Source organism: Centruroides sculpturatus, unplaced genomic scaffold (assembly GCF_000671375.1).
Source record: "Centruroides sculpturatus isolate CEXI.00-Female unplaced genomic scaffold, Cexi_2.0 scaffold300, whole genome shotgun sequence".
In the NCBI taxonomy this organism is placed as follows: domain Eukaryota; kingdom Metazoa; phylum Arthropoda; class Arachnida; order Scorpiones; family Buthidae; genus Centruroides; species Centruroides sculpturatus.
Genome location: NW_019384507.1, coordinates 686,045 through 713,639, shown reverse-complemented (window position 1 = coordinate 713,639; position 27,595 = coordinate 686,045). Strand labels below are relative to the sequence as shown.

The 27,595-nt window shown below is 31.7% G+C and overlaps 4 protein-coding genes across 5 annotated transcripts in view; 1 reads left to right on the top strand and 3 right to left on the bottom strand.

Moving 5' to 3' along the window:
- Positions 1-2,605: 2,605 nt before the first annotated feature.
- LOC111622246 (ileal sodium/bile acid cotransporter-like) lies at positions 2,606-4,418 on the bottom strand. Its single transcript, XM_023364598.1, has 5 exons — positions 3,765-4,418; positions 3,496-3,701; positions 3,222-3,426; positions 2,872-3,132; positions 2,606-2,804 (listed from the first exon to the last, which is right to left on the bottom strand). The coding sequence occupies exons 1-5, from the start codon at positions 3,918-3,920 to the stop codon at positions 2,658-2,660; spliced, it is 975 nt and encodes a 324-aa protein (XP_023220366.1). The 5' UTR covers positions 3,921-4,418; the 3' UTR covers positions 2,606-2,657.
- Positions 4,419-6,269: 1,851 nt separating this feature from the next.
- LOC111622261 (ileal sodium/bile acid cotransporter-like) lies at positions 6,270-16,611 on the bottom strand. Its single transcript, XM_023364614.1, has 7 exons — positions 16,453-16,611; positions 8,546-8,724; positions 8,182-8,387; positions 7,908-8,112; positions 7,571-7,831; positions 7,020-7,167; positions 6,270-6,946 (listed from the first exon to the last, which is right to left on the bottom strand). Exons 2-7 carry the CDS (start codon positions 8,702-8,704, stop codon positions 6,906-6,908), a joined length of 1,020 nt encoding a protein of 339 aa, XP_023220382.1. The 5' UTR covers positions 8,705-8,724; positions 16,453-16,611; the 3' UTR covers positions 6,270-6,905.
- The window catches only part of LOC111622263 (solute carrier family 10 member 6-like), a 20,722-nt gene continuing 1,899 nt past the window's right edge, over positions 8,773-27,595 (top strand). Inside the window, exons 1-6 of one of the 2 annotated variants that reach the window (XM_023364616.1) lie at positions 8,773-10,784; positions 25,773-26,033; positions 26,110-26,315; positions 26,392-26,596; positions 26,669-26,929; positions 27,002-27,149. In XM_023364616.1, the coding sequence (XP_023220384.1) occupies positions 25,866-26,033; positions 26,110-26,315; positions 26,392-26,596; positions 26,669-26,929; positions 27,002-27,149 (988 nt within the window). In that variant the 5' untranslated portion in view covers positions 8,773-10,784; positions 25,773-25,865. Of the gene's footprint in view, positions 10,785-16,706; positions 16,804-25,772; positions 26,034-26,109; positions 26,316-26,391; positions 26,597-26,668; positions 26,930-27,001; positions 27,150-27,595 lie in introns of those variants that run through there. The other variant, XM_023364617.1, reaches the window with a different exon arrangement.
- Positions 13,830-16,087, bottom strand: LOC111622262 (solute carrier family 10 member 6-like). Its single transcript, XM_023364615.1, has 7 exons — positions 15,418-16,087; positions 15,154-15,359; positions 14,876-15,080; positions 14,543-14,803; positions 14,318-14,471; positions 14,133-14,247; positions 13,830-13,935 (listed from the first exon to the last, which is right to left on the bottom strand). The coding sequence occupies exons 1-6, from the start codon at positions 15,577-15,579 to the stop codon at positions 14,231-14,233; spliced, it is 1,005 nt and encodes a 334-aa protein (XP_023220383.1). The 5' UTR covers positions 15,580-16,087; the 3' UTR covers positions 13,830-13,935; positions 14,133-14,230.

Sequence of the window (27,595 nt, the reverse complement as noted above, 5' to 3'; positions counted from 1 at the left end):
TATAGTGGAGGTAGAAGAGGCTAGAATAACGAGGAAGCCATTCCTCTCAGTGTCGCTTAGTTCTGGAAAGTAGTGTTGCGTGAATATTATTTTTTTCTGACATAAGAAATTAGTTTCCTTATATATCCTGTAAGTACCATAATTTTCAATGTTACTAATGTAAAGTGTATTATCTTAGTTACAATATGACGTACTTATTTGTATATCACAGTACAAATGTAATGATAAAACATACCTTTTTGAATCCACCTACAATTTGCCTAAATTGGACCGCTACAAACTGCTTGTAATGAACTGGGAAGCCTTTCAATGAAAAACTGGGTCTTATTTAGGTGTTGATACGTGAACTATATTCAGAAAACTCCACGTGGCTAGCCCATTCGTCGGGCTCTAACCCGTGACCAATTACAAGTATTCAATGCTTTTGCCATTTGACGCTACGGTTTGAATGAGTGTGGCAGGATGTATGCAGTTCCTAAAGTTAAAGTAAGTAGCTATTCGTATCGTGATTCAGTGCGTGCAGTGTTGCAGCTGGGTCCACACTCATTGTGACAAGATAAAAACCTTGAAAGCAGAAAAATACTACCGCTCTGTGTATACTGTGAGGTAGATTCTTTCATAACCTACTTATGCTACAAGAAAGTAGTCTAGTAATTTTGTAAGACAATGTAATTACAGTATTTCTAAAGCCCACAAACGTATTTTCAATTATTAATTTATGATAGCATAAACAATAAACTAAAAATAAATTATGTTTCTTCTTGTTTCTACTTTAAGTTAACTTTTTGTAGTCTTGTTTTTATGAATTATGATAAATACATAGATACACACTCAAACGATCGCCTTAATACTCGGGCTATAAATCCGCTAATTTTTTAATAATTAATGCTAAAGTTATTTGCTACTAGAGGTAGAGGTAGACTTCAGGCACCATCTCTTTAACTAAATTAATAATTATAATTAAATATTTACAATATAAATTTATAATATTTTATTACTTACCTTAAAGAAACGTCACCGTTTACATAATAAACAAAACCATTAGACATAGCACCTCCAGGGCAACACGACATAATAAGTATTGCCGCTGATTTTTCAGGTTCAAATTTGAATATCTTATTATATATGAAACCGACCAATGGTACCATCACAAATTGACATAGTAGACCTATTATTGGTCCAAATGGCTTTCGAACGTGCATCCAAATCTATAAATTTACTCGTTAAAACTATTTACTGCGTACAATTAAGCAATAATTTAATTTATTTACCTGTTTCCAGCAGATATTCGCACCCATTGCAATCATAAGCAATGCCATGAAAGTAATTACTAGAACGTCTTGTGCTATTTTAAGACGTTCATTTGTAGAATTTCTAAAATTATTTGATGAATTTGAATGGAGAGAATTTTCAGTCCAGTTTATCATGTCTTTTCAGAGCATTCAACTGCAGCAATGTGTATCGTTATGGCGTTTATCATTGAACTTTATCATACGTTTCAATATTATTTATTTAATTTGTATTTTTTATATTCTACACTGTATATAATGAAAGATTATTTAAATGTTTCTATTAAATTAAACCAGTTATTTATGATAGGACTTATCACAATAGTGAATATGAACACAAACATTTCTTAAATTTAAAGAGCCTCTTGGGAGATCTTTCTATGGGAAAACTGGCTCCCTATTTAGGTGTTAATTTAGTGGTTTGAGTATTGATGATTTTTACCTTGCTAAAAGGGCCTTTATTCTATATCATCATGGGTTAGACAAAGCGCACAATGGAGACGTTTCCGGTGGTCCATCCTTTTTGATCCCGGACACCCGTAACCAGAAACTGATTGCTCATGAAAACTTCCTGGGATTGCTTGTTGGATTTGATTCTGGGTGCCCCACAGCAGTAGTAGACTGGCATTTTAACCGTATCGTTTATTTGGACGACTGTATTAGTAATATTAAATTATTCTAACGTAGAAATACGAATGGACTTAAGGAATTTCTTAGCATTGGGTCTCTAAATTTCAAAAATAGATGAAAATATAATATGTAATTTAATTTATAATATTTAATCATAGTTTGAAGCTTCTTGCATTATGTATGACGTCTTTTTTTTTAAGCTTGTGACATCCCGCTTTTTTTTAAGCTTGTCTGTACGAAAGGGGTTTTCGTACAGACTGCGGGCGCCGCTGGACTAAATAGGCCTACATGAAATTCCTTTGCTGGACCTTGTTGAATATAATGAATCCACCGTTTCAATAATAATTTATCTTTAGTAAACGATAAAAAGTTATTTTCTCGCCGATAAAATGTTTCCCCCCCTTTTTTTTTTATGGAACTATAAACCAAACTATGGTGTCTCATTGCACTATAACTAGTACAATGAGGCACGCAATATGTTGCCCATTACTGTCTGATCAAATTTGAAAATTTTAAAGGTTTTCCAAATACAATTTTTAAAAAATATGAAAATCAGGCTTTGTTACAATTAATCCCTTTTCTTTCGATCTAAACGGAATTAAATCTCTGCGATGAACAGTTTCAAAACAGTTTATTTTTAATCCAAAATGTATTTTAACATCATTAAATTTAACATTGCACAGAAATTTAAAATAAAAAACAAAATTTAAACATATTTTTCCAAATAAAATCACTTTTTCAGATTAAGTTGTTTTCCGTGTTCTGAACCGCTTCGTTTTTCTTTTTACACTTAACATAAATGTTATAAGAGAAACAAAAGACAGAAAATATAACAAATTGAAACGTTGCATAAAACAATGGAATTAAAAGAACTGTAAAATATTTCTGTAAATACAAAATTATTATTATAAGTCATTAATTATTATATAATTAAATAATTTAAAAAACTTACCTTCATATCAAAAGATAAAATAATAACACTAAACACTACAGCCGCATTTTGTATTCCGCTTTCAATCGCTATGGTTTTACAAATGGCATTTGATCTTCTACAAATAAAAGCTATGAAATATCCCAATAGAATCCCGGTTATAGGCATAATTATACATGTTACAATAAGTCTCCATGATATATGACATAAAAACTCTTGATACACGACAAAATCTATTGTTAATACAACTATAATAAGTGCAAAACCTATAGCACTTCCTCCCTGAAAGTGCACAAAAACTGCATAAATAACAAAACTCTCATATTCTACTGTTATAAAATATAATTAAAAAAAAAAAAAACATATCTAACCTTAGTAACATAGACAGATACTTTCGGAACTTTCCATTTAATTGCCATACCTACCAACACTGGAGAGGTGACGATTATCAATGATAAAGCAATATTATTATAAGGTATAATTAAAGCATTAGATTCTATCCTGATTCCATATATCCAAACATTAAGAGGCATCATGCCTAATGCTAAAATGGTAGATACAGTAGTCATGGTGACACTAAAACATTAATTATCATTAAGTAATTTAAATATATATATTTAAGACATATAAACAAACAAAACATACCTTAAAGAAACATCACCGTTTAAATAATAAGCAAAAGCATTAGATACTGCCCCTCCTGGGCAACACGACATTATAAGTAATCCCGCTGCTATTCTAGGTTCAAATTTGAATATCTTATTATATATGAAACCGACCAATGGCATCATCACAAATTGGCAAAGGACACCTATTATTGGTCCAAATGGCTTTCGAACGTGCATCCAAATCTACAAAATCACATTTTCGAGCAATTTTCTATATATAATTAAGAGAGCATTCAATTTATTTACCTGTTTCCAACAAATATCAGCACCCATTGCAATCATAATCGATGTGATCAAAATAATCATGAGAACATTATGAGCTGCACGAAGATCGTCATTGATTGTATTGTTTGTAAAATTAACTGTTGAATTTGAATAGAGAGAATCTTCAGTTCTATTCATTATGCTTCTTCAAAGCGCAGACTTTACTATAGCATATCAGAATATTATCGTTAAGTTTTATCACTCATTTTAATAATATTTATTTTATTTTCAGTTTATAGGTCACCTAAAACGACAGAAAAATAAATGGGGTTGAAGCATTAAAACGGCTCAACACTTGGGGATCTGCAAAGAAGGGCATTCCCGTGTCGACTTATTCACTTAAACAGAAGACATGTAGAAAACCTGGTGAGGTGCAAACACGTGACAGTCTACTTTATTCGCTCGGTCGACACAGGAATAAATGGATATATTAAAAATATTTATCTGTTTAAACGAGTAAAATAGTAATATTTTAAATTCAGCTAATGACGTGAATGTAAAAAGAATCATGTGATATGTAACAAAACTTTAATTTGTTTTGGTAGGAATTTTTAATTAAAAATTCTTGTTTTCAAATTTTTATATCGTTAAACTTATCCTGGATTTTGTCTAGAAAATAATAATAATAAATTTATAATTATTATATATAAAAATATACCATGTTAGTATCTGTTTAGGAAGGACGTTAGCTATTTTCGTGCCCTTTAATAAGGTCATTAACCTAACAATATGTTTATTGTTTATATAATTAAAAAAACAACTAATATTAAATTATTTTAATTATTTATTTTAAAAACTGATGAATATTTCTCGTGTAAATAAAAATAAAAAATACGTATATTCTTTATTTCGAAACTATTACTCGTATAATGATAAAAGGTGCATTTAATTTATAAGGTCTCCGATGTATTTCCTTTCGATAAAATTAATATATAAATTAAAGTGAAGGTAAATTTTTATATTTTTCAACAGATGACACCAAGGGCGCATTCAAGGTCTATCAGAACATCATTTCCTTACGGAGCACCATATTGGGTCCATAGTTCCAAGGTCACGACATAGATTTCATGTTATCTACGTGCTGTAAACTGCGAGTTAAAGTCAGGAATTCCTTTTATAATGTGAAATAGAACATCTTTTTATTTAGAGGTTACTCTGACATATAATTAAAGGCTTTAAGTAATAGTTTTCAAAATAAAAAGCTATGTGAATGGTTGATATGAAACAGTACAAGTATAAATTTATTTAGTTTTTAAATGCAAAATTAAAGAAGAAATTTGGAGATATTTGTTAAAATAAGAATATATTAAATTTTCTATATTCGCATGCATTTTTGTATTACACAAACTGCAAATAGAAGCTAGGAGCAAACACCAGATCAATAGAAAAGAAAACCATTCTCACAAACTTCATTTATAAAGTAAATCTTCAAAAGTGTTTGCAAGAGACAATAAGAAAGTTCTTAAATGAGGGAGTTGTATCACCTTTTTGGAAATGTGCATCACAAATCTACAAATAATATTTTTAAATGAAATTTTATAATATAAAAAGGTTATTTGTGGTATAAAAAATCTGGCAAGGGTTCTTGCTCGACTCTCAACAGGAGATTAAAAGGATCATTGGGAAATCAGATCATTTTCAATTATAAAAAAATATAAAAGTTAAGTAACATTAAAAGTTTAAAAGAGAAACTTTGTTAATGATAAAAATCTCCGTTTAAAAAATATTTAAATTTAAAAACACTACAACACTAGCTCAATGTTAAAATTGTATAAGGCGCTGTCTGTTACGAGATGTTATATAAAAATAACTTTTATATTATTATTTATTATTAAAAAAGGCAAAAAGGCTTAATTTTAAAGGTAAAGATAGAGTTTTTACCTTTCACCTACTCATCACACATGAATGGTGTTTGTGTGTGGTAGTAGCCCCAAGTCTCCCATCGTTCACTATGGTGGTTGCGTCTCGATAGCTATAAGAGTGTGAGAGATATGGGGTTTGAAAGTGGTTGACTTCGAAAATGTGTGACGTTTCAATGAGAATGTTCCAGTTTTTTCTAGAATGTTCCAGAACCTAGAGGTGAAATTTGGTACACAATTAGGGTACGTCATGAAAACGCACACAAAAAGGGATTTTTCGAAATTCCCCAGCGGGGGGAGAGGGAAAGCAGTCTAACCTGAAGAAAGGCTTCTACTGTACTATTTTAGATGCGGATTTTTTGTTTTTAATCACGTTTAGTCTTCATTAAGTACTTGGGGTATTAAATTGATAACATTTCAGACATTATTATAAATATATTTATATATTTCGATTTTTTAACCAAATGTTCGAACCGTTTTAAATTCCAGTTTCTTTTTGCATATTGGTTCGATTATAGAACGATTGTAAACGTTCCAGAAAATTGATAAAATTGAAAATAGTTTGTTTGATTCTCAGAAATTCTCATCATTCTCAGCGGTAGGTGTTAAATAACAATTACTACGGTTGTTGAAATATTGAATGTAAAGAGGGTTTGCTTGCAAAATCCGCGCGAGCGAAGCCGCATGTAACAGCTAGTGCATAATAAAAACTGTAATAAAACAGTATTAAGTCCAGAATAGCAGCAGAAAACAATGGATAATTTTATTGTTTTTAAGTAAAATGAACAAAATATGACTAATGATACACAGTTATCTACAGAAATTTATGTTTTATTATTTCTGAAATCTAAAAGGAATTTTCAGACACCGACCCGCATTGAAACTTGGATTTCTTAGAGCTTCTTATATGAAAGATAGTCATATATAATACTAAAAAAAAATATGCTTTTCCCACAGAATATTTAATAATATTCATTGTCTACCACCGAATAAAACACATTATAAATTAATAAAGTTAAAAATATATATATTTAATCTTAACTTTAGCCCTTCGCCATGAGGATACTAAAAGGAATGAAAGTTTTGGCCAAACTTACAATGGAGGTAGCCGAATACTAAACTAGTAAAATAGTAACACGATACATCTGGCTCATTTCTGAACCATCTGAATTTGAACCAGAATCCATTAGTGCCCTACACCGCTTGGCCTTTCAAAAATTAAAACTATTTTAAAATATGTGAGCCAATAATTAAAATGAAACAATTAAAATCTTGTCGTTTCGTCTGTTTGCTTCACCTGAATGTCTGAAACGTTTGGAAAATAAAGTTTTATATATAAATTTAATAGCTAGTTTTATATGTAATTGAATGTAACTACCTTTGTTTTCAATACTTTTTACATATTCTTCAGGTTGCTGTTTGTTCAGGCATTTCTTATAAATATAGCAAATTATACTAAGAAAACCGCATATAAGAACTTGCGCTGTCCCATAAAACCAGGGAATTAAAAGAATTGAAATATGCTTCTAAAAGTAGATAAAAATTCAGGAATATTAATAAAATAAACAAAATATTTATACACACTAGTCCAAAATCTAAGAACGACGACATTTTTACACGAATAGAGAGTAACCCTATTAAGTATAACACGGTAATACACACCTGCATGTAGGAGTTTATAAATCAATGCAATAAAATGAAGTCTTTGATGAGAAAGATATATACAGCAATTGGACGTACATGAAACGTGCTTACTAATACCTGGGCAGAGAGACCTGTCGGTATGGAATATGTCCACTTCGAACAGTGTTACAGCACTTACGACATCGTGACAGGCTCGACACTAAGACTTTTTCTAGCTAACATCGCTAGCAATGTGTCGTCCTTAAGTTTTGGACATGTGTGTATGAAGGACACAAAAAAACTTACTCTGATATCGAAGGATAAAACGATAACACTAAATGCTACGGCTGCATTTTGAATCCCACTCTCAATTGCTATTGTTATACATATATTCTGTGGTCTTTTACATATAAATGCAACTAAATATCCCAATATCATTCCAGTTATAGGCATACATATAGAAGTTACGATAAGCTTCCAGGATACTTGATTAAACGATTCGTGATAAGCGATAAACTCTAATATTAGTATCGTAGTAAGAATCGTAAAACCTAACGCACTTCCTCCCTATCAATGAAAAATGATAATAATTAAAATAAATTACTTTAGAATAATAATAATTGGTCAAAAATATAGAATCTACCTTCGTGACGTATGCAGATATCTTTGGAATTTTCCATTTTATAACCATACCTAATAATATAGGAGAAGTAATTATAATCAAAGACAAACCTATGTTTTTATAGGGTATTATTATCGTATTTGCTTCTGTTCTAATTGCGTATATCCACATATTAAGAGGCATCATACCCAATGCTAGAATGGTAGATATTGTAGTCATAGTAACACTGAAAATTATTATAATGTAAATGCTTATAATACGTAAACTTTTAATTAACAAAGCTTTAGAGACTCACCTTAAAGAAACGTCACCATTTAAAAAGTAAGTAAATGCATTAGAGACTGCACCACCGGGACAACACGATATAATAAGTAATCCCGTTGCTATTCCTGATTGAAACTTAAATATTTTATTATAAATAAAACCTACTAAAGGCATCATTACAAACTGACAAAATAAACCTATCAGGGGACCAAATGGTATTCGAATATGCATCCAAATCTACAAAAAAGAAACACTTTTCAGCAATTTAAATACAGGGTGTCCCAAAAGTCTGGACACAAGTAATGTAATGAATATCTCCACGTTATTTAACGTACCGTACATCCAGACTTTTGGGACACCCTGTAGAGTAAATATAATTCCTGTCGTCTACTCACCTGCTTAAAACAAATATCTGCTCCCATTGCAATCATAATTAATATAATTAATATAATTATTAAGATATCTTGAGCTTTTTTGAAATCTTCATTAAAATGAATAACATTTGTATAATTGGAAGTTAAATTTATCTTAAACGAGTCTTCACTTTCATTCATCTTATGGATGTTTACAGTATCTGAAAGTGTACAAAATGTATCTGAAATACTTTAAAATTAACGTTATAATTATGAATATTTTCTATATAAGAATATAGAGCAGTGACAAATTAAAATATTAGGGCTATACGAGTAAAGAAAATACGTATTTCCGATAATAATATTGCCCAAATCCAGGAAAATAGGCTAAAGTATAAATTTTAATATACTGTATTTAGGTTTAATGTAGTTTGATCCTACTCGAGATATGACACATGATCCCTTCTATTTCCTCACCCGGTCGATCTTTAATTACCAAAATTTAACAGCAGCAATGTATCTCATAAACAAATCTCCCTGCAAAATTTCAGAAATATTCGACAAAAGACACAAGAGTTATTAAGATTGAAAGTGGATGAACAAAATAAATTATAATTAATTATTATAATTATTAATTTTTAACCATATTCAGAATGAAAAAGGCAACACGAGTGAAAATTTCGTAGCTAATCGATAGTGGTTCAATCGATTTAAAAACAGAAACAAGTTACAACTGGTGAAAGTTTTTCCAACAACGATCGTAAAGAATTAGTATAATAGGTGCACGAAATGACGAAATTAGCGTTTCTGAAGATGGGGAGTGAAAGGAACTTTCTATGGATTTTCTAAAAAAAATTTAAGCCACTATAACGGAAATTATGGATCAGTTTATAGAAAATGATTTAAATTTTGATAGAAGTTCAAAGGCGAGACGAAGTGTCATTGATGCGATGTCTTGCTATCGACAACTGCTTGCTGAACGAAACAGGAAAAGGCAAACGACATTAGATGACTTCTTCACAAAAAAATAAAAGATGTTAAAGGAGGAAGAACCTTCCTCATTACAAACATAATTTCTTTACTCGAACTCTTTTTGATTTTTATGAATGTTTTATGAATAAAAATCGATATCAGCAATAAATAAGTCTATAATTAATGCAATGAAAAGTATTTAACAATAAATGTTACAAAAAAAAACATAAATTTTCTTATTTTCTGTTCTGTTTCACTTATCCCCATTATTTATATGTTAATATGACCTGTTTCATTTAGCGCTGGAACTTACTGGAACGTATCCCCGCGTTAAGCAGGGTCTTACTGTATATAAGTTATTTTAATATATTTTGGAGTCTGATATTTTAGGACCTATACTTTATCATTATTTTTTGATTACTTTATTTTACTATACTTTATCATACTTTGGTTAAGTATTCGTTTGAAGTTGTCTTTTCATGCTATCAGTCTTTATATGGTGACTATTAACCAGCAATTGTTAATCAGTATTAACACTAATGTTAATTAGTAAAGCCATTATTTCCACTAATTATATCCGTATTAATGTACTTCGCTTAATGTTATCGGCGTGTCCCGATCTGATCATCACATGATGAGACAAAACTCTATTTGTTAGGAGTTATTCACATGCAAATTGTTCACAAATTGGTTAGGAGACTTTCTTAATGTGTTTGAATACACAAAGGATTGGTGTAAAACGCTGCAAAAATGCAAAAATCGTTAAAAGCTTTACCAGAGGACCTTTATTTCTTTTTCAATTGCATTTATTACTGCGATCAACCCCCACAAAATCAAAGTTACTTTAAAGGTAATGCGACAAGTGTGAGCTTTAAAAGTACGATTTCTAAATTTAAATCTGCTGATATTTTTGTGAAATAATTATCCTGTTAACATTTATTTTCGTCAATATAAAGTTTTGCACAATAGATAGATAATAAATTCTAGTTGATTTAAGAAACAAAATTCCTCCTTTATCTATCCAATCTGCATTTTAAAGACCTCAGATTATTTATTATTTGCTTAAAGTAAAACTTCAAAATTTTTTCTTGCTTTGGTATGTCCCGAAAAGTTGCCTAATGTGGAATGGTTCTTGGAAAATAGAGATATTGCAGCGTCATTGTTGGTTCCATTAGGTTAATATAGTGGAGATAGAAGAGGCTAGAATAACGAGGAAGCCATTCCTCTCAGTGTCGCTTAGTTCTGGAAAGTAGTGTTGCGTGAATATTATTTTTTTCTGACATAAGAAATTAGTTTTCTTATATATCCTGTAAGTACCATAATTTTCAATGTTACTAATGTAAAGTGTATTATCTTAGTTACAATATGACGTACTTATTTGTATATCACAGTACAAATGTAATGATAAAACATACCTTTTTGAATCCACCTACAATTTGCCTAAATTGGACCGCTACAAACTGCTTGTAATGAACTGGGAAGCCTTTCAATGAAAAACTGGGTCTTATTTAGGTGTTGATACGTGAACTATATTCAGAAAACTCCACGTGGCTAGCCCATTCGTCGGGCTCTAACCCGTGACCAATTACAAGTATTCAATGCTTTTGCCATTTGACGCTACGGTTTGAATGAGTGTGGCAGGATGTATGCAGTTCCTAAAGTTAAAGTAAGTAGCTATTCGTATCGTGATTCAGTGCGTGCAGTGTTGCAGCTGGGTCCACACTCATTGTGACAAGATAAAAACCTTGAAAGCAGAAAAATACTACCGCTCTGTGTATACTGTGAGGTAGATTCTTTCATAACCTACTTATGCTACAAGAAAGTAGTCTAGTAATTTTGTAAGACAATGTAATTACAGTATTTCTAAAGCCCACAAACGTATTTTCAATTATTAATTTATGATAGCATAAACAATAAACTAAAAATAAATTATGTTTCTTCTTGTTTCTACTTTAAGTTAACTTTTTGTAGTCTTGTTTTTATGAATTATGATAAATACATAGATACACACTCAAACGATCGCCTTAATACTCGGGCTATAAATCCGCTAATTTTTTAATAATTAATGCTAAAGTTATTTGCTACTAGAGGTAGAGGTTGGGTGCCATCTCTTATCTAAATTAATAATTATAATTTTTAAATAATTGATTAAATAATGTGTTCTTAGTGCCCACAAGGAGGAATGAGTAAGAAAAAAGGGTTAAAAGTGCGAGATAATCTTAATCTAGTAACACACCAACCGAATGCCGAAAATCAATCGGGCTATTTTTATGCTAATTACTAAATAAATTACGTAATCAATTTGGCACTAGAGGTAAGCATAAAAATAGCCCGATTGATTTTCGGCATTCGGTTGGTGTGTTACTATATTGGATATCGGGTTTGAAGATGTTTATTGATAATCTTAATCTTTGCTGTTATTAGTTTTTGCCGGAGTAACGCCGTAGTATTCTCTAAAACATTGATTACAGTTAATTAAATCAATTAACAACTAAATCTATAATTACGTTTATGAATATGTTTAATGTTTTCAAATTCACAAAAACAATATAGGCCTACAGTTTTTCCTAAATGTGTTGGCCATGTGCAATTTTGTAGTTACAGCCATATTCTAGGAATGCCCTGATTGGGATAGTTTATTAACATCTCATCAGCGAGTGGAATCAATCACGGTGTTCGTCGACCAAAGGTACCGGTTACCAAATTATTCTAACCTACAGTATATGACCTCCTCAAAAATCTCATTAAGAGTTATTCCTTTGCTTTTTCTCAAATTCTAACTGGTCATGGAAACATCAACAGTTATCTAGCGGCACGTAATTTGGCTTGCAGTGTCTTCTGCTCTTGTGCAATTGGTAAAGCCGGAACTGTGGAGCAATTCATTTAGGATTGTCATATGTACGAAGTAGAACGCTTCAGGCTGAAGCTGAAAGTTTCATCTTCAGGATTTAGTTGGTCCTGTCCAGCCCATACTTTTGCACGCAAAGAACTATATGGATTTTAAGTAAAAATAATAAAATCCATGGCCGGCGTTATTTACATTTAATACATAAAAAATATAAATTCGACTATTAACAAAGCTAAAAACAAATACAAAGTTTTTAGCTTTGTTAATAGTCGAATTTATATTTTTTATGTATTAAATGAACTATATGGATATTTAATCACTTTTGTTAGTAAAAAGCGTTTAGCAGCCATTATGAATTACGGCTGTTAGCTAATAATCGATTTATGTATGCATGTTGTACATTTTTATCTTATTTTATTTTCTGTTACTTCTTATCTTGTATGTGTCTTTGTCGATGTAGTGTAATACATCTGAGTGATGCACTTAATAAATACAAATTAAATTAAAATCAAAACATCCATACACACAGAAAATCTCCCCAACATTTAATTTTAAAATTGCGTTCTTCAAATAAGTTTTATTTAGATAATTTTATGGTGCCAATTATCTACAAAAGATCCCATTTATTCATACACAAGAGGTGAAATTAAAAACAGTTACGGTCAGTGCACGTGTAATTGGACCCTCTAACTTTCCTTTAAGTCGTATGCTGGCGTTATATTACAAGATATTCAGAAAGTACCATCTTTTTTTAGGGGGAAGTTATTAAATATAAAGTTACGCCATTTTGATTCAGCTTCCAATCTACAAAAATATGGCTTGATTCAAGTACGCCAGCATCTTTATACAGCATAAAGAAAAACGAGACGGACTATTTTATTGTTCTTGACTGGTTTATTAATCTGACTTAAGAAAGATTTCGCAAGTATAGAATTTGCTTTACAATAATTATGACGTGTAAAAGATTAAACAATAACTCATTATATGATGATACATTGCTAATAAGGAGAAATTGCAATACGCTCATTGCTGACTACATGGCTGTAGGGTGTGATGTCCGAAGAAGTTAACAAATCAGCTTACCAATCCGTGAATTTTGGAGGAGAAAACCAGGAATTTATGTTTGGTCAATCTGTCTCGGATATGTCGGGCCTCGTCCCTCACCTCCTGACTGTCACGAGAGGTCAAAAAGCCACTAAAAACTGGTAATTCATCGCAGGTTTGCGCTTGACCAATGGGCTCATAATGTGAGGGTTCCGGGGTTTCATAAAAGTTCTTACGGAAGGGAAATTTTTGATTTCCCTTTGGCAGATCGCCACCTGATGCGTTGTCATATTTCAACGAAGCCAAACAAAAAAGAATCTTTTAGTGACTACAATATCAAATGAAATTGGCATTATAACTAAAGACACATGGTTGATTAGAAATAATTTTCGAGATGAAATAATTAACTGGAGATTATACAATAAGGCTCCATTTTATAAATACAAATGAAATGAAATTCTGTTCTGAGGCAAAATATTTTTATTTTTATTTCTCAACACAACAAACAATAATCAGGTAAAATATTGTTTCTCAACTTTCGGTAGTTTGAAGTAAAATTTTTATTAATCTGAAAAAACAAATTAATTTTAAATTGTTTTAAAATAAAATTTTAAAAAGATTTTAAAATTATTTTAAATTTTTAATTACTTATTTTGCTTTTTATTGCTACTAGATTCAAAAATAATTTAACAAATCTGAGAATTTACATAATAAAACTACTTCTTGGAGTAAATTTATAGTATAATAATAATAATAATAAGATACCTGAGATAATTTGCCCATCCTCAATAACTAGAAATCTTTTGATAAAATACAGAAGTTATTTAATGTTATTTATATATGATACTAAACTGATAATGATATTATAGCTTAGTAATCTCTGAAAAATATAAAACAGAGTTGATAAAATTATACAATGCACTGATTATAATATAATATAACAAAATCACCTTTGTCTTCCTTATCGAAGATATTTTCTTTTTCAAGAGATTTTTGTTTCTTCAAGTACTTTATATAAATATAATAAATTAAACAAAGAAGTAAGCATATTACAAATTGGGCAGTACCATAAAACCATGGGATTAAAAGGATCGTGATGTGCTTCTAAAGAAGAAAATTAATTCGAAAATTTTGTATTGATACCTGACGTATTACCTGACGTAAATAATACTTACTCGAATATCAAACGACAACATGATAATGCTAAATGCTACAGCTGCATTTTGTATTCCACTTTCTATAGATATGGTCTTACGTACATCACTCGGCCTTCTGCAAATTAATGCTATGAGATATCCCATTATCATCCCTGTCATAGGCATAGATATGGAAGTTAAGATTAGTTTCCAAGATACTTGGTGTAGTGATTCTCGAAAAGAGATGAATTCTATTATTAATACAGCCACAAGAATCATACAACCGATTGCACTCCCCCACTATAAAGGGATAAATGATAATTATTTATACTGTTACAACTAATGCAATTCAAAATTCGTGTTTATAATTACCTTAGTGACATACACAGAATATTTTGGAACCTTCCATCTGATTGCCATACCTATCAGTACCGGAGAAGTTATCATAACTAATGATAAAGCCATTTTCTCGTAAGGTATATGCAACTTATCAGATTCACTTTTAACTGAATAGATCCATACGTTAAGAGGCATCATCCCTAATGCCATGACAGTAGATATTGTAGTCATTGTGACACTAAATTTCCATAAAACAATTTTACTACGTGGATTTATTAAATAACTATCAATAACATTTAATATAAACTTACCTTAAGGAGACGTTACCATCTAAATAATAAGCGAAAGCATTGGAGATGGCACCCCCAGGGCAACACGATATAATAAGTAATCCGGCAGCCATTCTCGTTTCAAACATAAATATTAAATTATAAATGTAACCGATGAATGGCATCATTACAAATTGACAAAACAGACCAATTAGAGGACCGAATGGCCTTCGAATATGCACCCAAATCTACAAAAATTGCAATTATAAGTGCAATGAAACTTAACTATTTAATCGAGGTACTTGCCTGTTTCCAACAAATATCCGCCCCCATTGCGATCATAATTAGTATTATTAAAATGATGATTAAAACATCTTGAGCTGTTTTAAGATCTTCATTAATAACTAAGTCATTTGTATAATTATTCGTTGAATTACTACTAGGGGTGACTTCTGTAGTATTTAACATGTCTGCTTTGAAGTCAAATTCAATTTCAACAGCAATTGTCTCTCTTATCAGTTTATTTTATCGAGTAATTAAATAAAAATACGTGTTTGACTGAAGTGCTTATTCAGTTAATACACTTATCTTATAAAATATAGATTTATTAATAACTCCTGTGCCTTTTATCAAAAATTTCTAAAATTATGCAGGGAAGTTTGTGTATTACGGGCATTGATGCTATTCGGTTTTAGTAGTTATGGGTTAAGAAGTGGTCCCTATTTAGATGTTAGAAAATATTCAACGACTAGAATATTCCATTTAAATTTTAACCTTGACAATTAGGCAATTTGAATAATTGTAGACTTATAAATATAGGCCTATTATATTATGATGCAATAGAAGAGGATGATTCTTTAGATATTAGGAATAAAATAAATAAATATATATGTAGAATCAAAACGCCAATCTGGGAGGACTTTCTATGGAAAACTGACCCCTATTTTTACAATATTTTAATAAAATGAAAATACAAATAATTTCCATTTAATTGTTTATACAGTACATTCGTTTACGTTATTTATTATACACATCTTGCCACGCACACAGTAAATATGAAATTATACGATGTTATATTTATTTAATTGTGATGGGTAATCTATATATATGGAAATTTTGTACCTCTAAATTGAATTAATAGATATTACTCTACTAGAAAAATAATGTCATTATAAATTGCGAAAATGGTTTATATAACACACTTAAAACACAAAGATTTAATGAATATAAATAATTAAAAACGACTCTTTCATTCTCATGTTCTATATTTTTATAATAATTATTATGTTACATTTAAGTAACACACACACGCACCTGAACATACATAGAAGCGGACCTTACCTGTGACGAAACTACTTTATTTCTTCGTAAACTTTTTCCACTTTGAGCTTATTTCTTTCACAAATAATAATTTTATTTAATTCTGTACATAACTCTTGTATATGTTGCAGTTTGTGATTAATTTATACGAAATTTATTCAATATATACTTTAACAGGAGAGTTTCTTGTACATTGACTTGGCATACAGCCAAACAAATTAGATAATTTATTTATTGAAGTTGTTCTACTTTTTTTTCCATATATTAACTTTATATTCCGAACCTACCTTACATTCAATTATGGTGTCGTCCAGACAACTTTTTACTGACGAAATGCTAATCAAATTACTTTAAGTAGAATTATTTTTTCAGGTAAAATGAACAATATTTAAATATATTATTTTACTTCCTCGCAAATAATTTTTAAGTTAATTTTCTTGGTACGTAACGCTAAATTTACTCATAATTAGCATAATTTTGTACTTATTATAATAGCTAAATTAGAGGTAAATAGGAAGATTATACAATTAAACAGATTAATAATTGATTTTGTAGCTTGTTTGTTTGTTTTATTAACTTATGGCAAAGCAACACTTGGGCGATCTGCCTAGGGGGATGGCTTCCTGGAGGCTTTTTTTTAAGGGTAGCTGACCCATATTCAGGCGTTACAGACGTGAAGAAAACCTGACAAACTCTCCGTCCTGGCGAGATGCGAACCCACGACCGAACTTCCAGTGTTCAGAGAATGGAACCGCTTAACCACTGGTGAACCGATTTTATAGCTGCCAAAGGGTTTTAAAAATAAAACAATTTGAAAACTTAAAAGAATAAAATTTATTAAAATGAGCTGTCACTATCCATTACGTGTACAGTTTAAGGAGGAAGCAGAGAAAAGAACTGTATGCAAACAATGGGGAGAGGGGGTCGAGACATTGTCTACACCAGCGATTCACAACCGGGTGGTTTAAGATACGCGAAAAAAATTAATAATGGCGGATCTACTATGAGAATATGCGAATTCTGCGATGAGGCATTTGGTGGTGTCACGGCATTCGATGCTTAGTTTTAAATAAAAATATAATTATAATACTTTTTCGGCTGTTATATATAACAGAGGAAAAGTATGGCGATCAGTCAAAAAATGACCTTTCACAGATTTTTACATTTTTGGACTTAGGACACCTTGAAACGTCGAGAAATGCAAAAAACTTCGAGGGTAATTTCTGTATGTATTGATGTTAGTATGTGTGGGGTATGGTACGATTTTGTTCATCCACTTTCAAGCTTAATAACTCCTGTACTTTTTGTCGAAAATTTCTAAACTTTTTCAGGGCGGTTTATGTTTTAGGGGTATTGATGCTAATAAATTTTGGTGGGTAAAGGTCAAGGGGATGAGAAGATAAAAGGGGTTATGTGTCGTAACTCTAGTAGGGTCGGCTCGTTGCTGGATTTTTTCGTTATATCTATCTGTGTATTTCCTCCAACGCTTTTCGATCTCAAAAATATTTTTTACATATAATTGTACAGTGCTGTATAATTGACCAGGGCGCCACTGTTTGACGAACACGCAAAATAAAACTTGCTGAAAATGGGAACCGCTGTTCTACACGAACACACTGGAATACAAATTTGCTCTTATAAGCCTATTTACTATTCATGCCAATAAAATTATCAGGCAGAAAATATTTACAGAACCTTTTAAAGTCTCTTCTTCAATTTCTGGGAGATGGTCCATGCTCTATTGTACACGCACATTATTAGGGGAGATCGGGGCAAGATCGGCATGTTAAGCTTTACTTAAATTTTGTGTAATAAATACTGCTGTAAACTGAAAAAAAAGCTTTGCATATTGTCTATTGGAATGTTACCTTACTATAGAACTGGTTAAAATCAGTTTGGAAATAAAAATAATTAAAATAATTACAACTTTACAAGAAGAGAGAAATTGACGAAGTTGCCCCGGGTATAGGGGCAAGATCGGCAACTTCTCTCTTTTTGTAAAGTTGTAATTATTTTAATTATTTTTATTAAAGTTGCCCCTGGTATAGGGGCAACAGTAATGGGGCAAGATAGGCACGTATATAAAATTATGTTATTAACAATGTATAAGTTGGAATTCACTATTAAAACAAAGAAATACAAATCCAACACCCATTTAATATTATTACAACGAAATGCAAGTTCAAAGACATATATACATGAATAACAAATGCAAACATGTTTTCATTTATCATCTGTTTGATTTTTATCCTTTGCTTCTAATGTGGCTTTATGTTGCCGATCTTACCCCGCTAGTCATGATTTCGAAACATTAAGTACAACCCTGAGAACAGAATGCCAAGCCACGATCTGGCCACGTGAATAAGTTGAAGTTACATCCTTCTAACAGGAAAAGTAACTTTCGTTATCATGGAATTATAACAAAACCTGCCAATTCAATATAAATGGAAAAAAAATATTATATGGAATTGAACGAAAATGAAAATTTGCTTGATAATTCAACTACGCTTGTTGGAGAACAATAAAAACACTACACTCAACAAGCCACCAATAAAACTCAACTGCCTAACCTATAACCAAAGTCTCCTTTTAATTTGTTTTTTAAAAAAAGCGCTTGACAAACTTGCCCCGCATGCCGAAGTTGCCCCGATCTCCTCTACATGGGAAGTAGTTTGAGAAAATTACATTATAAACAACACAGAAGAAGGGAGAAAGTCAAAAGTAGCTCAAATTGTACATATCATTTTTATATATGTTTATATTTATACAATATAGTTGTATAATATATAATAAAACTGTACAAATGTTTCATTATTGTTCGTTCCTATTTACTGTAATACGATCTTATCCTCTCGCGTTGATAGCGACTACGATTACAGGAAATTAAGTGGTGAATAATTATACTAATGAGGAAATCCTGAGAAATAACATCGTCATTTTATAACTTACATTAAAAAATTTTGATTTACTTTACTTATTTAATAAAGTTTAAAGTATTTGAAATTTTTTAATATTATTTGATGCATTTCATGTTATTTTGGGGGACTTGTAAACGTGTATTTGAATGAATAGTAAATAGAAGTTAAACGCTTGAAGGAATTATTCATTTTCATTCATATCTTTCGATAATTAGGCAGCCATGTTGATGAATTTGCCATTTTTATTTTACCGGCTTTTATACGTTTCTCTCTGTTATGTATTAAGTATGACGGATTGGTGAAAATATAAAGGGCCCACCAGTACCCAAGCGGTTCCGTTCCCTGAACACTAGGAGTTCGGTCGTGGGTTCGCCCCTCGCCCGAACGTGATAGCCACGTGGAGTTTTCCGGGTTTTCTTCACAACTGTAGCAGCCTTTTTTGGCTAATATCAAATGTGTAGTATCGGCTTAATTTTCTCTTTTAGAAAACGCTGATCATCGCTCTTGCCAAGATGTGTCTGAATAGGGGCCAGTTATCCTTACATTTTTGGACTCGGGGATCTTAAAAAAACATGGGGATTTCTCTATTTATGAATATATCATCATAAAATAAACTTGTGAATTGGATAAAACTAGATTAAAGCAACTAACAACCTATTTATTTTGTACTGTATCCGTATGAAGCGTGCTTTATCCAAGTCACATACAACCTGACGTTATCCTAAAAAGGGTATCCATTTTTTTCCCTTGCTTTATCCACCCCACTTTGGATAAAGCAAAAAAAATTTAAAAAAAAAACTTTATTCAAATAATCTGCGATATTTACAATGCAGACTGGATAGATAAAGAAGGAATTTTGTTTTTTTAAATTCAACTGAAATTTCTTATTTACATAGTAGTTATTACGCAAAAAAATGAGTGGACGAAGATAAGTTAGTTATTTTACCAAAAGACCACAAAATATAACTTTAAAACTTGTACTTTTAAAAGTTGTAGAATTAAGATTAAAGTAACTTTGATTTACAAACTAGCTTAAATGGCGTATACCGGAGAGTTGGTCACAGTAATAAATACAATTGAAGATCGAAAAAATCATCGCCAATTGGGTTGAAACCTGACGACAACTTGCCACGTCTGGCAAATCACTATCTCTGTTTTCTGACGTATTGTCTAAAAAACAAAAAGTTCACGCCCATAAAAATGTTAAATCTATACTCAATTTTATGTAATAAACGGTAAACAAACACTGAAAAAAGCCTGTTCTTGCATCATTCATCCGTCATCAGCTCGTGACTTGGATAAAGTTATAATGCTACCATTTATCCTAGCATTATCCAATCGCTGACTTTACCCGTAACGTATAGTCAAATTTATTAATACTTCTGTAAATATATACAATATAAAAGTATTTTTGAAAGGCGTATAGTAATTTACATGTAAGTTATTTAAATATTACAATAGAACCAGCGCTTGCTACTTTATGTTTTATCAGAGCGTTACAACTATTTAAATTTATTAGAACAATATTATGTAATTTAGTAAACTTGTAAACTTAATATATATAAATAAGAAAATATATGTCGAAAGTATTTATTCTTGAAAATTTTTGATTGCGTATATTGAAAGAAACNGAAAATCTGGGAAAGGTCATTTTTTGACTGATCGTCATACTTTCCCTCTGTTATATATAATAGCCGAAAAAGTATTATAATTATATTTTTATTTAAAACTAAGCATCGAATGCCGTGACACCACCAAATGCCTCATCGCAGAATCCGAATATTCTCATAGTAGATCTGCCATTATTAATTTTTTTTCGCGTATCTTAAACCACCCGGTTGTGAATCGCTGGTGTAGACAATGTCTCGACCCCCTCTCCCCATTGTTTGCATACAGTTGTTTTCTCTGCCTCCTCCTTAAACTGTACACGTAATGGACAGTGACAGCTCATTTTAATAAATTTTATTCTTTTAAGTTTTCAATTTTTTTTTTTTAAACCCTTTGGCAGCTAAAAAAATCGGCCCACCAGTGGCCAAGCGGTTCCGTTCCCTGAACACTGGAAGTTCGGTCGTGGGTTCGCATCTCGCCAGGACGGGGAGTTTGCCAGGTTTTCTTCACGTCCGTAACGCCTGAATATGGGTCAGTTACCCTTAAAAAAAACCTCCAGGAAGGCATCCCCCTAGGCAAATGTTAATGAAGGATTAAATAGTATTAATTCTAAAATATCGGAGTCTATAACACGTCTTATTAGGTCGAGAAGCGTGTACAGGAGGGTTAAAGTTTCTGTGTTCTGTTTCAACAAATTTTAATGACAACTCAGTTAAGTAGTCAATAACTACAGATAATTTGTAAATATTTATCTTAAATTATAAGTTGGATTTTCATTATAATAATCCAAAATACAAAGTTTGGAAGCCTTAAATATTACAAAATCGGAATTTAACTCCACGATTTATAATTTTGGAAGGACCATTCAATGGACTTTAAAGAGAATATTGCTATAATCAGCTGTCATTTTGATGAATCATTACAACTTGATTTACGAGAATAAAAACAATCATTCATAATGTTATGCAATTAACATTATTGTATATAAATGTAATTTTTATGTAATATTATCCGCCATATTTCTTTACCGAATCGTTCTTTAACATGTAAAGAGTATAAAACGATTGTGAATTCACGAATTCTTACGTACATTCATAATTGTATATAGTCACTTTTACTTTCCTGGATCCGTTATACAGGGTGGGCCAACGAAAACGAAACGGCAGAGTTATCGCGTTCGTCCAAGCAAATCGCTCGGACAGGTCGATTTTATTCTCAAGGGGGACATCTTCATCAATTAAGTTTTTGCGATTCTGAATTCTGAATGTTTTTACGATTCTGAAAGTTTTTGTTACTTGATTTTGAAATAAATGTTTGTTTAGTTAATAAAAAATGAATGAGTTTTTAAAATTTTTTGTTGTCTGTTGTATTCAGAATCGCAAAAACTTTATTGCTGAAGATGTCCCCCTTGAGAATAAAATCGACCTGTCCGAGCGATTTGCTTGGACGAACGCGATATCTCTGCCGTTTCGTTTTCGTTGGCCCACCCTGTATATAAATACATTTACATGAAAAGGGTATAAAACAATGCGTGTCAAATATCAATGCATGAATTGTTATTCATAATTGCATGTCGTCATATTTTGTATTATAATTATTAACTATAGTGAAGTATTTTCAAGTTTGTAGATGCTTTTTCTGTTAGCAATTCATCAACAATTTTACATCTGTGTGTGTATGAAGTTTTAAAATTTCTTTCTTTTAAGGTGAGAATTATTTGTAAGTAAGTGATATTGCTTTAAAGATGAATTTAATTATTATGTAGACAAACTTATTGTGGTCTACAAAGTTTGGACTATGATTTTGGAGGTAATGGACTCCCCTTAGTTTATCATCCTTTAATTTATATTTACTGTAAAATTGTGTTTTATAAAAGGAATGAGAAACACAATAATTAGAATAGTTATAAATTCAAAATTCCAGTTCCAGTTCTTAATTTTTCCATAGGACAAAGTATCTTTTTATATTCTTGTTTACTTTAACAATGTATTTTGAATATACATGAGTATTTATACATATTATGACGTACACAAGAATATAAGTTAATCCTTTGACCTATGAGAAAATTTAGAATTGGAAGAGTTTTATCTAAATATTGAATTTAATGAAATAAAATCACCTGTAAAATAATTTATTTTTTAAAATAGATTTTATTATTTAAAATATTTAAAAATTTAATGTTAAGAATTTGTTTTAAAAATTATGGTTAATTATACTTTACTATAAAAATACATAAAAAATATTTTTATTCTGCATTTATATTTATATAATATGCATTTATATAATAAATATAATTTACATAATCTGCATTTATATATGCATTTANTACAATGACAACGATTTCCACTGTTTTGGCATTAGGCATGATGCCTCTTAACGTCTGGATTTATGCGAAAGATACCGAGGCCAGCAAATTGGTCATACCTTATCTTAATATGGCTTTATCCTTAATTATGATCACGACTATTATAAAGGATTAATGACTCCAAATTACGTTTAGAATTTCTTAAAAATAGGGGTCCCTCAGTGGACGAGTGAATAAAACTACTAAACACTGGTTGTGGCTGACCACAGTGGCCACGTGGAGTTTTTCGGATTTTCTTCACGTGGGTGACAACTAAATAGGGGCCAGTTTCCCATAAAAAGTTCTCCTGTGAGGCATCCCTGTAGACATGTCGCCCATATGTTTGGTGGCCTTAACTAAATAAACCTAAAAGTTCGTTTTTATACTGGAATTTTCTTCACACGTGATCAGTGTATATGAATGAATATTCCTTTCGTGACGAGCTGACACCTCTAGTTGTCCTTTATTCCGCACGAAGACAGTGGAGTAAGAGATGTACGCATTAAAGGGATAGTAACATCGAATTTTACCCCAGCGGCTAAATTTTGAAGCAAAAATTTACCGAAAACCGAAACCGCATACTCAGGACACTACGAACATGAATAGGCCCACTAGTGGCCAAATGGTCTTCGTTCCCTGAACACTGGCAGTTTCGGTCGTGGGTTCGCGCCTCGCTTGCATGGGCTGGCCACGTGGAGTTTTCTGGGTTTTCTCCATGTCTGTAACGCCTAAATAGAGACCAGTTTCCCTTAAAAGAGGCCTCCCGGAAGGCATTCCCCTAGGCAGATCGCCCAAGTCTTGCGTTGCCATAACTAAACAAATGAACATAAAATTACGTTGCGATTTGCCTAATAATTCCTTCTACAGAGACACTCCAACTGTTCTACTACTATATTTATATATTACGTTTTTCGTAAATTTTACAACCGAGCTCTAGAAAGCCATTTTACTTGTTATTGTAGAATTATGCTGATAAGAAAAAAATGTAAGCCCGTTCAAACGATTCTTGATAAACTTTTTCTCTAGAAACAGTACCTAATATAGGTTCAAGAATTTATTGAACATTTACTTTGCATTCTTTCCTATTTTTTCTTTAAATAGTAGTTCCAAATAAGCAAATGATTAGACTAATACAAAAATCGATCACGGACAAATAGGTACTTTAATTACTAGAGAGGCTGCGGACGACGTTTTCATCGCGAAAGCGTGAACGTCGGACGTTCACGCTTTCTCGATGAAAACGTCGTCCGCAGCTTCTCTAGGCTTACAGGAAAACATGAAAACGTCGTCCGCAGCCTTCTAGGCTTACAGGAAGGCTTAGCTAATCGCGAAAGCGTGAACGTCGGACGTTCACGCTTTCGCGATTAGCTAAGCCTTCCTGTAAGCCTAGAAGTTTGACAATGACGTTTGGAACGTCGAGCATGATTCCACTGACGTTCCAAACGCCATTGTCAAACTTCTAGGCTTACAGGAAGGGGGAGCTGAACGTCCGACGTTCACGTTTTCGCGATGAAAACGTCGGCCGCAACCTCTACTATCAGGTCAGCGCGAACCCGCGGTTAGTGGTGTGTGATTTTATTTACTTGCCCACCGGCAAGATAATTTCTTAGCTAAATGGTTTTAAAGTATTGGGGTGGGTATAGTTAGTTTCTCTATTCAGAGCACTCTGTAGCTGTAATCAGTAAGCGGATTGACACCAAAATTTGCATAAAAACTACACAAAGGATGCAAAAAAATTCCAATGGAAGGCGCTTTACACGAAAATACACAAGAAAAACACATTTATTCGTTTCACAAGGGGCATGCCTTCTGCAAAGGCTGTTTATTGATGTAAGAAATGTTTATCAATATGCGCCCAATTGTTCAGATGTAAACTTTGAAGACGATGAACATTGTGTCGTAAAGCAAACCGCTCTCCAGTAATACTTCGAACGTATTTTTATTTTGTAAAATCCTTTTTTTGCGTCCTTTCCATAATCGGTGTACAAATTTTGGTGTCAATCTGCTTTTTGGTTACAGCTACAGAATATTCTGGTTTGGCTTATTCGGTTACGTAACCCAACACGTGTGCAATCTGCCTAGGGAGAACTCCTTCCGGAAAAACTTTTATGGGTCCATGGGAAACCCGACACTATTAAAATGGAAAGAAAATCCAGAAAACTCCAGGTAACTAATCCCTTTGACGAGACACGAACCCACGATCAAATATAAGTGTTCCGTGGTTTTTTCCATTCGGCCACTCGTGGGCCAGAATGATCTGAACAGGAAAACTTTAATTATGGCCGATCTGTATTAAACACCCTTATAAAATGCATATTTAAATACATTTTATAAGGGTACATTTTAAATACAGGTCGGTCATAATTAATCTGTAAATAAATATTGACTTCTAAATTTTTCCTTTATAAAACTATGAAAATTCATTAATTAATTTTTTTATATATATTATTAAGAAAATTATCTCATTTCAGAATTGTTAAAACGATGTGAAATTTTCCACATAAGTAACGTGAAACCACCCTATTTTATCATCAGAATCGTCGAATTAAGTACTGTAATTTGCAATGAAAAACAATACTACAGAATTTATTGAATATAATTCAACAAGTGATAATGTAACAGATGTTGAACCGTATATAATTCCAAATCTTAAATTAATCCACGATGTATTATTAACCATGACATTGATAATAATAATGGTTGCAATGGGAGCGTGTATTTATTGGAGACAAGTAACAATCATTTATATAATTTATTAATAATATATTTACAACGATAATTGTGTTACATTATATTATTATTGTGTAGATTTGGAAGCACGTTCGGAGACCTGTTGGACCAATAATTGGATTATGCAATCAGTTTATAATAATGCCTTTATTAGGTTACGCTTTTAATAAAATATTCCAATTTGAGTCAACAGTAGCTGCAGGGTTATTAATAGTATCGTGCTGTCCGGGTGGTGCTGTCTCCAACACTTTCACGTATTACGTAGATGGTGATGTATCATTAAGGTTTGTTATACAAATATTAACATTTTCTTCAGAAAATTCTCATTTATAATTATTATATAATTATTTATGAAAATAGCATTACAATGACAACGATTTCCACTGTTTTGGCATTAGGCATGATGCCTCTTAACGTCTGGATTTATGCGAAAGATACCGAGGCCAGCAAATTGGTCATACCTTATCTTAATATGGCTTTATCCTTAATTATGATCACGTCTCCCGTCCTTTTTGGTATGCTTTTGAAATGGAAAGTTCCAAAAGTGTCTGAATACGTTACCAAGGTGAGATAGTTTCTCGTTAAATGTTTGTTACACATATAACATTTAATATAATGTTTTTGTTTGTGTTGATAGTGTGGTAGTGTATTAGGTTTGGTGCTTATTGCAGTGGTGTTTGTATTAGAAATGATATTATTTAGCTCTGCCCTTCTTCGTTTAACTTGGCAACACATTGTGACTTCTGCGCTTATGCCACTGGTTGGAATTCTGACAGGATTTTGTATAGCATTTCTTTTTAGAAGACCCATCGCAGTATGTAAAACGGTAGGAATTGAAAGTGGTATTCAAAATGTAGCTGTATCACTTAGTGTCATTTCATTATCTTTTGATATTGCGGTAAGTTTCGTAATGTAAATAATTTTAATTATTTATAATTTGAAAATATTCTGAAATATATTTTATTTGTAGAAATATCCAAAATTACTTTTGCTTCCATTGTTATATGGCATCTCTCAAATGGTTATATGTTCTGTGATATGTTTTATTCGTCAAATAATATTATGCAGTCCTAAAACGGAAGAACCTGTAGATATTAAAAAAGATACGGAAGTTAAAGGTAAGTATTTTAATACAGTGAGAGTAGTGTTTAATATAAATTTACGAGAAAGAAGTCAAAATAATTCGTTATTTCAATAAAATATGATAATAGATAGCGCCAGCAGAATTTTAAATTTTGCCGGAAAAGTTGAGCAACTCGTTTCTGGTTTATTCTTAACTAGCAGGTGGGCCTGGCGTTGCTCGGGCAAAAGTAACGATAACTAAGATAAAGATTATTACGTTACAGTCAACCTTACCCGTTTTCACAGAATGCAAGAATTGGGTCCCCTTGTTTCCAGACTAATTAGAGAACTTTTAGATGGTTCTAAAAATATGTTCGATTTCCTGCAAAAACGAAAGAACTGCATCTGCGCCTGTAAATCTTGCACGTCGCTTTCTCTTAACAATTCCATTGTTACGTAACACTTCCATTGTTACTTAAAACTTCCATTGTTACTTAACACT

Coding starts and splice junctions, on each gene's coding strand:
- LOC111622246 (XM_023364598.1), bottom strand. CDS start 3,920: ATGAATAGAACTGAAGATTCTCTCTATTCAAATTCAACAGTTAATTTT. Junction 3,427..3,495: donor AACGGTGATGTTTCTTTAAG/GTATGTTTTGTT, acceptor TTAATGTTTTAG/TGTCACCATGACTACTGTAT. Junction 3,133..3,221: donor TATCTGTCTATGTTACTAAG/GTTAGATATGTT, acceptor GTGCACTTTCAG/GGAGGAAGTGCTATAGGTTT.
- LOC111622261 (XM_023364614.1), bottom strand. CDS start 8,704: ATGAATGAAAGTGAAGACTCGTTTAAGATAAATTTAACTTCCAATTAT. Junction 8,388..8,545: donor CAGATATTTGTTTTAAGCAG/GTGAGTAGACGA, acceptor TCTTTTTTGTAG/ATTTGGATGCATATTCGAAT. Junction 8,113..8,181: donor AATGGTGACGTTTCTTTAAG/GTGAGTCTCTAA, acceptor AATAATTTTCAG/TGTTACTATGACTACAATAT.
- LOC111622262 (XM_023364615.1), bottom strand. CDS start 15,579: ATGTTAAATACTACAGAAGTCACCCCTAGTAGTAATTCAACGAATAAT. Junction 15,081..15,153: donor GATGGTAACGTCTCCTTAAG/GTAAGTTTATAT, acceptor ATGGAAATTTAG/TGTCACAATGACTACAATAT. Junction 14,804..14,875: donor ATTCTGTGTATGTCACTAAG/GTAATTATAAAC, acceptor ATCCCTTTATAG/TGGGGGAGTGCAATCGGTTG.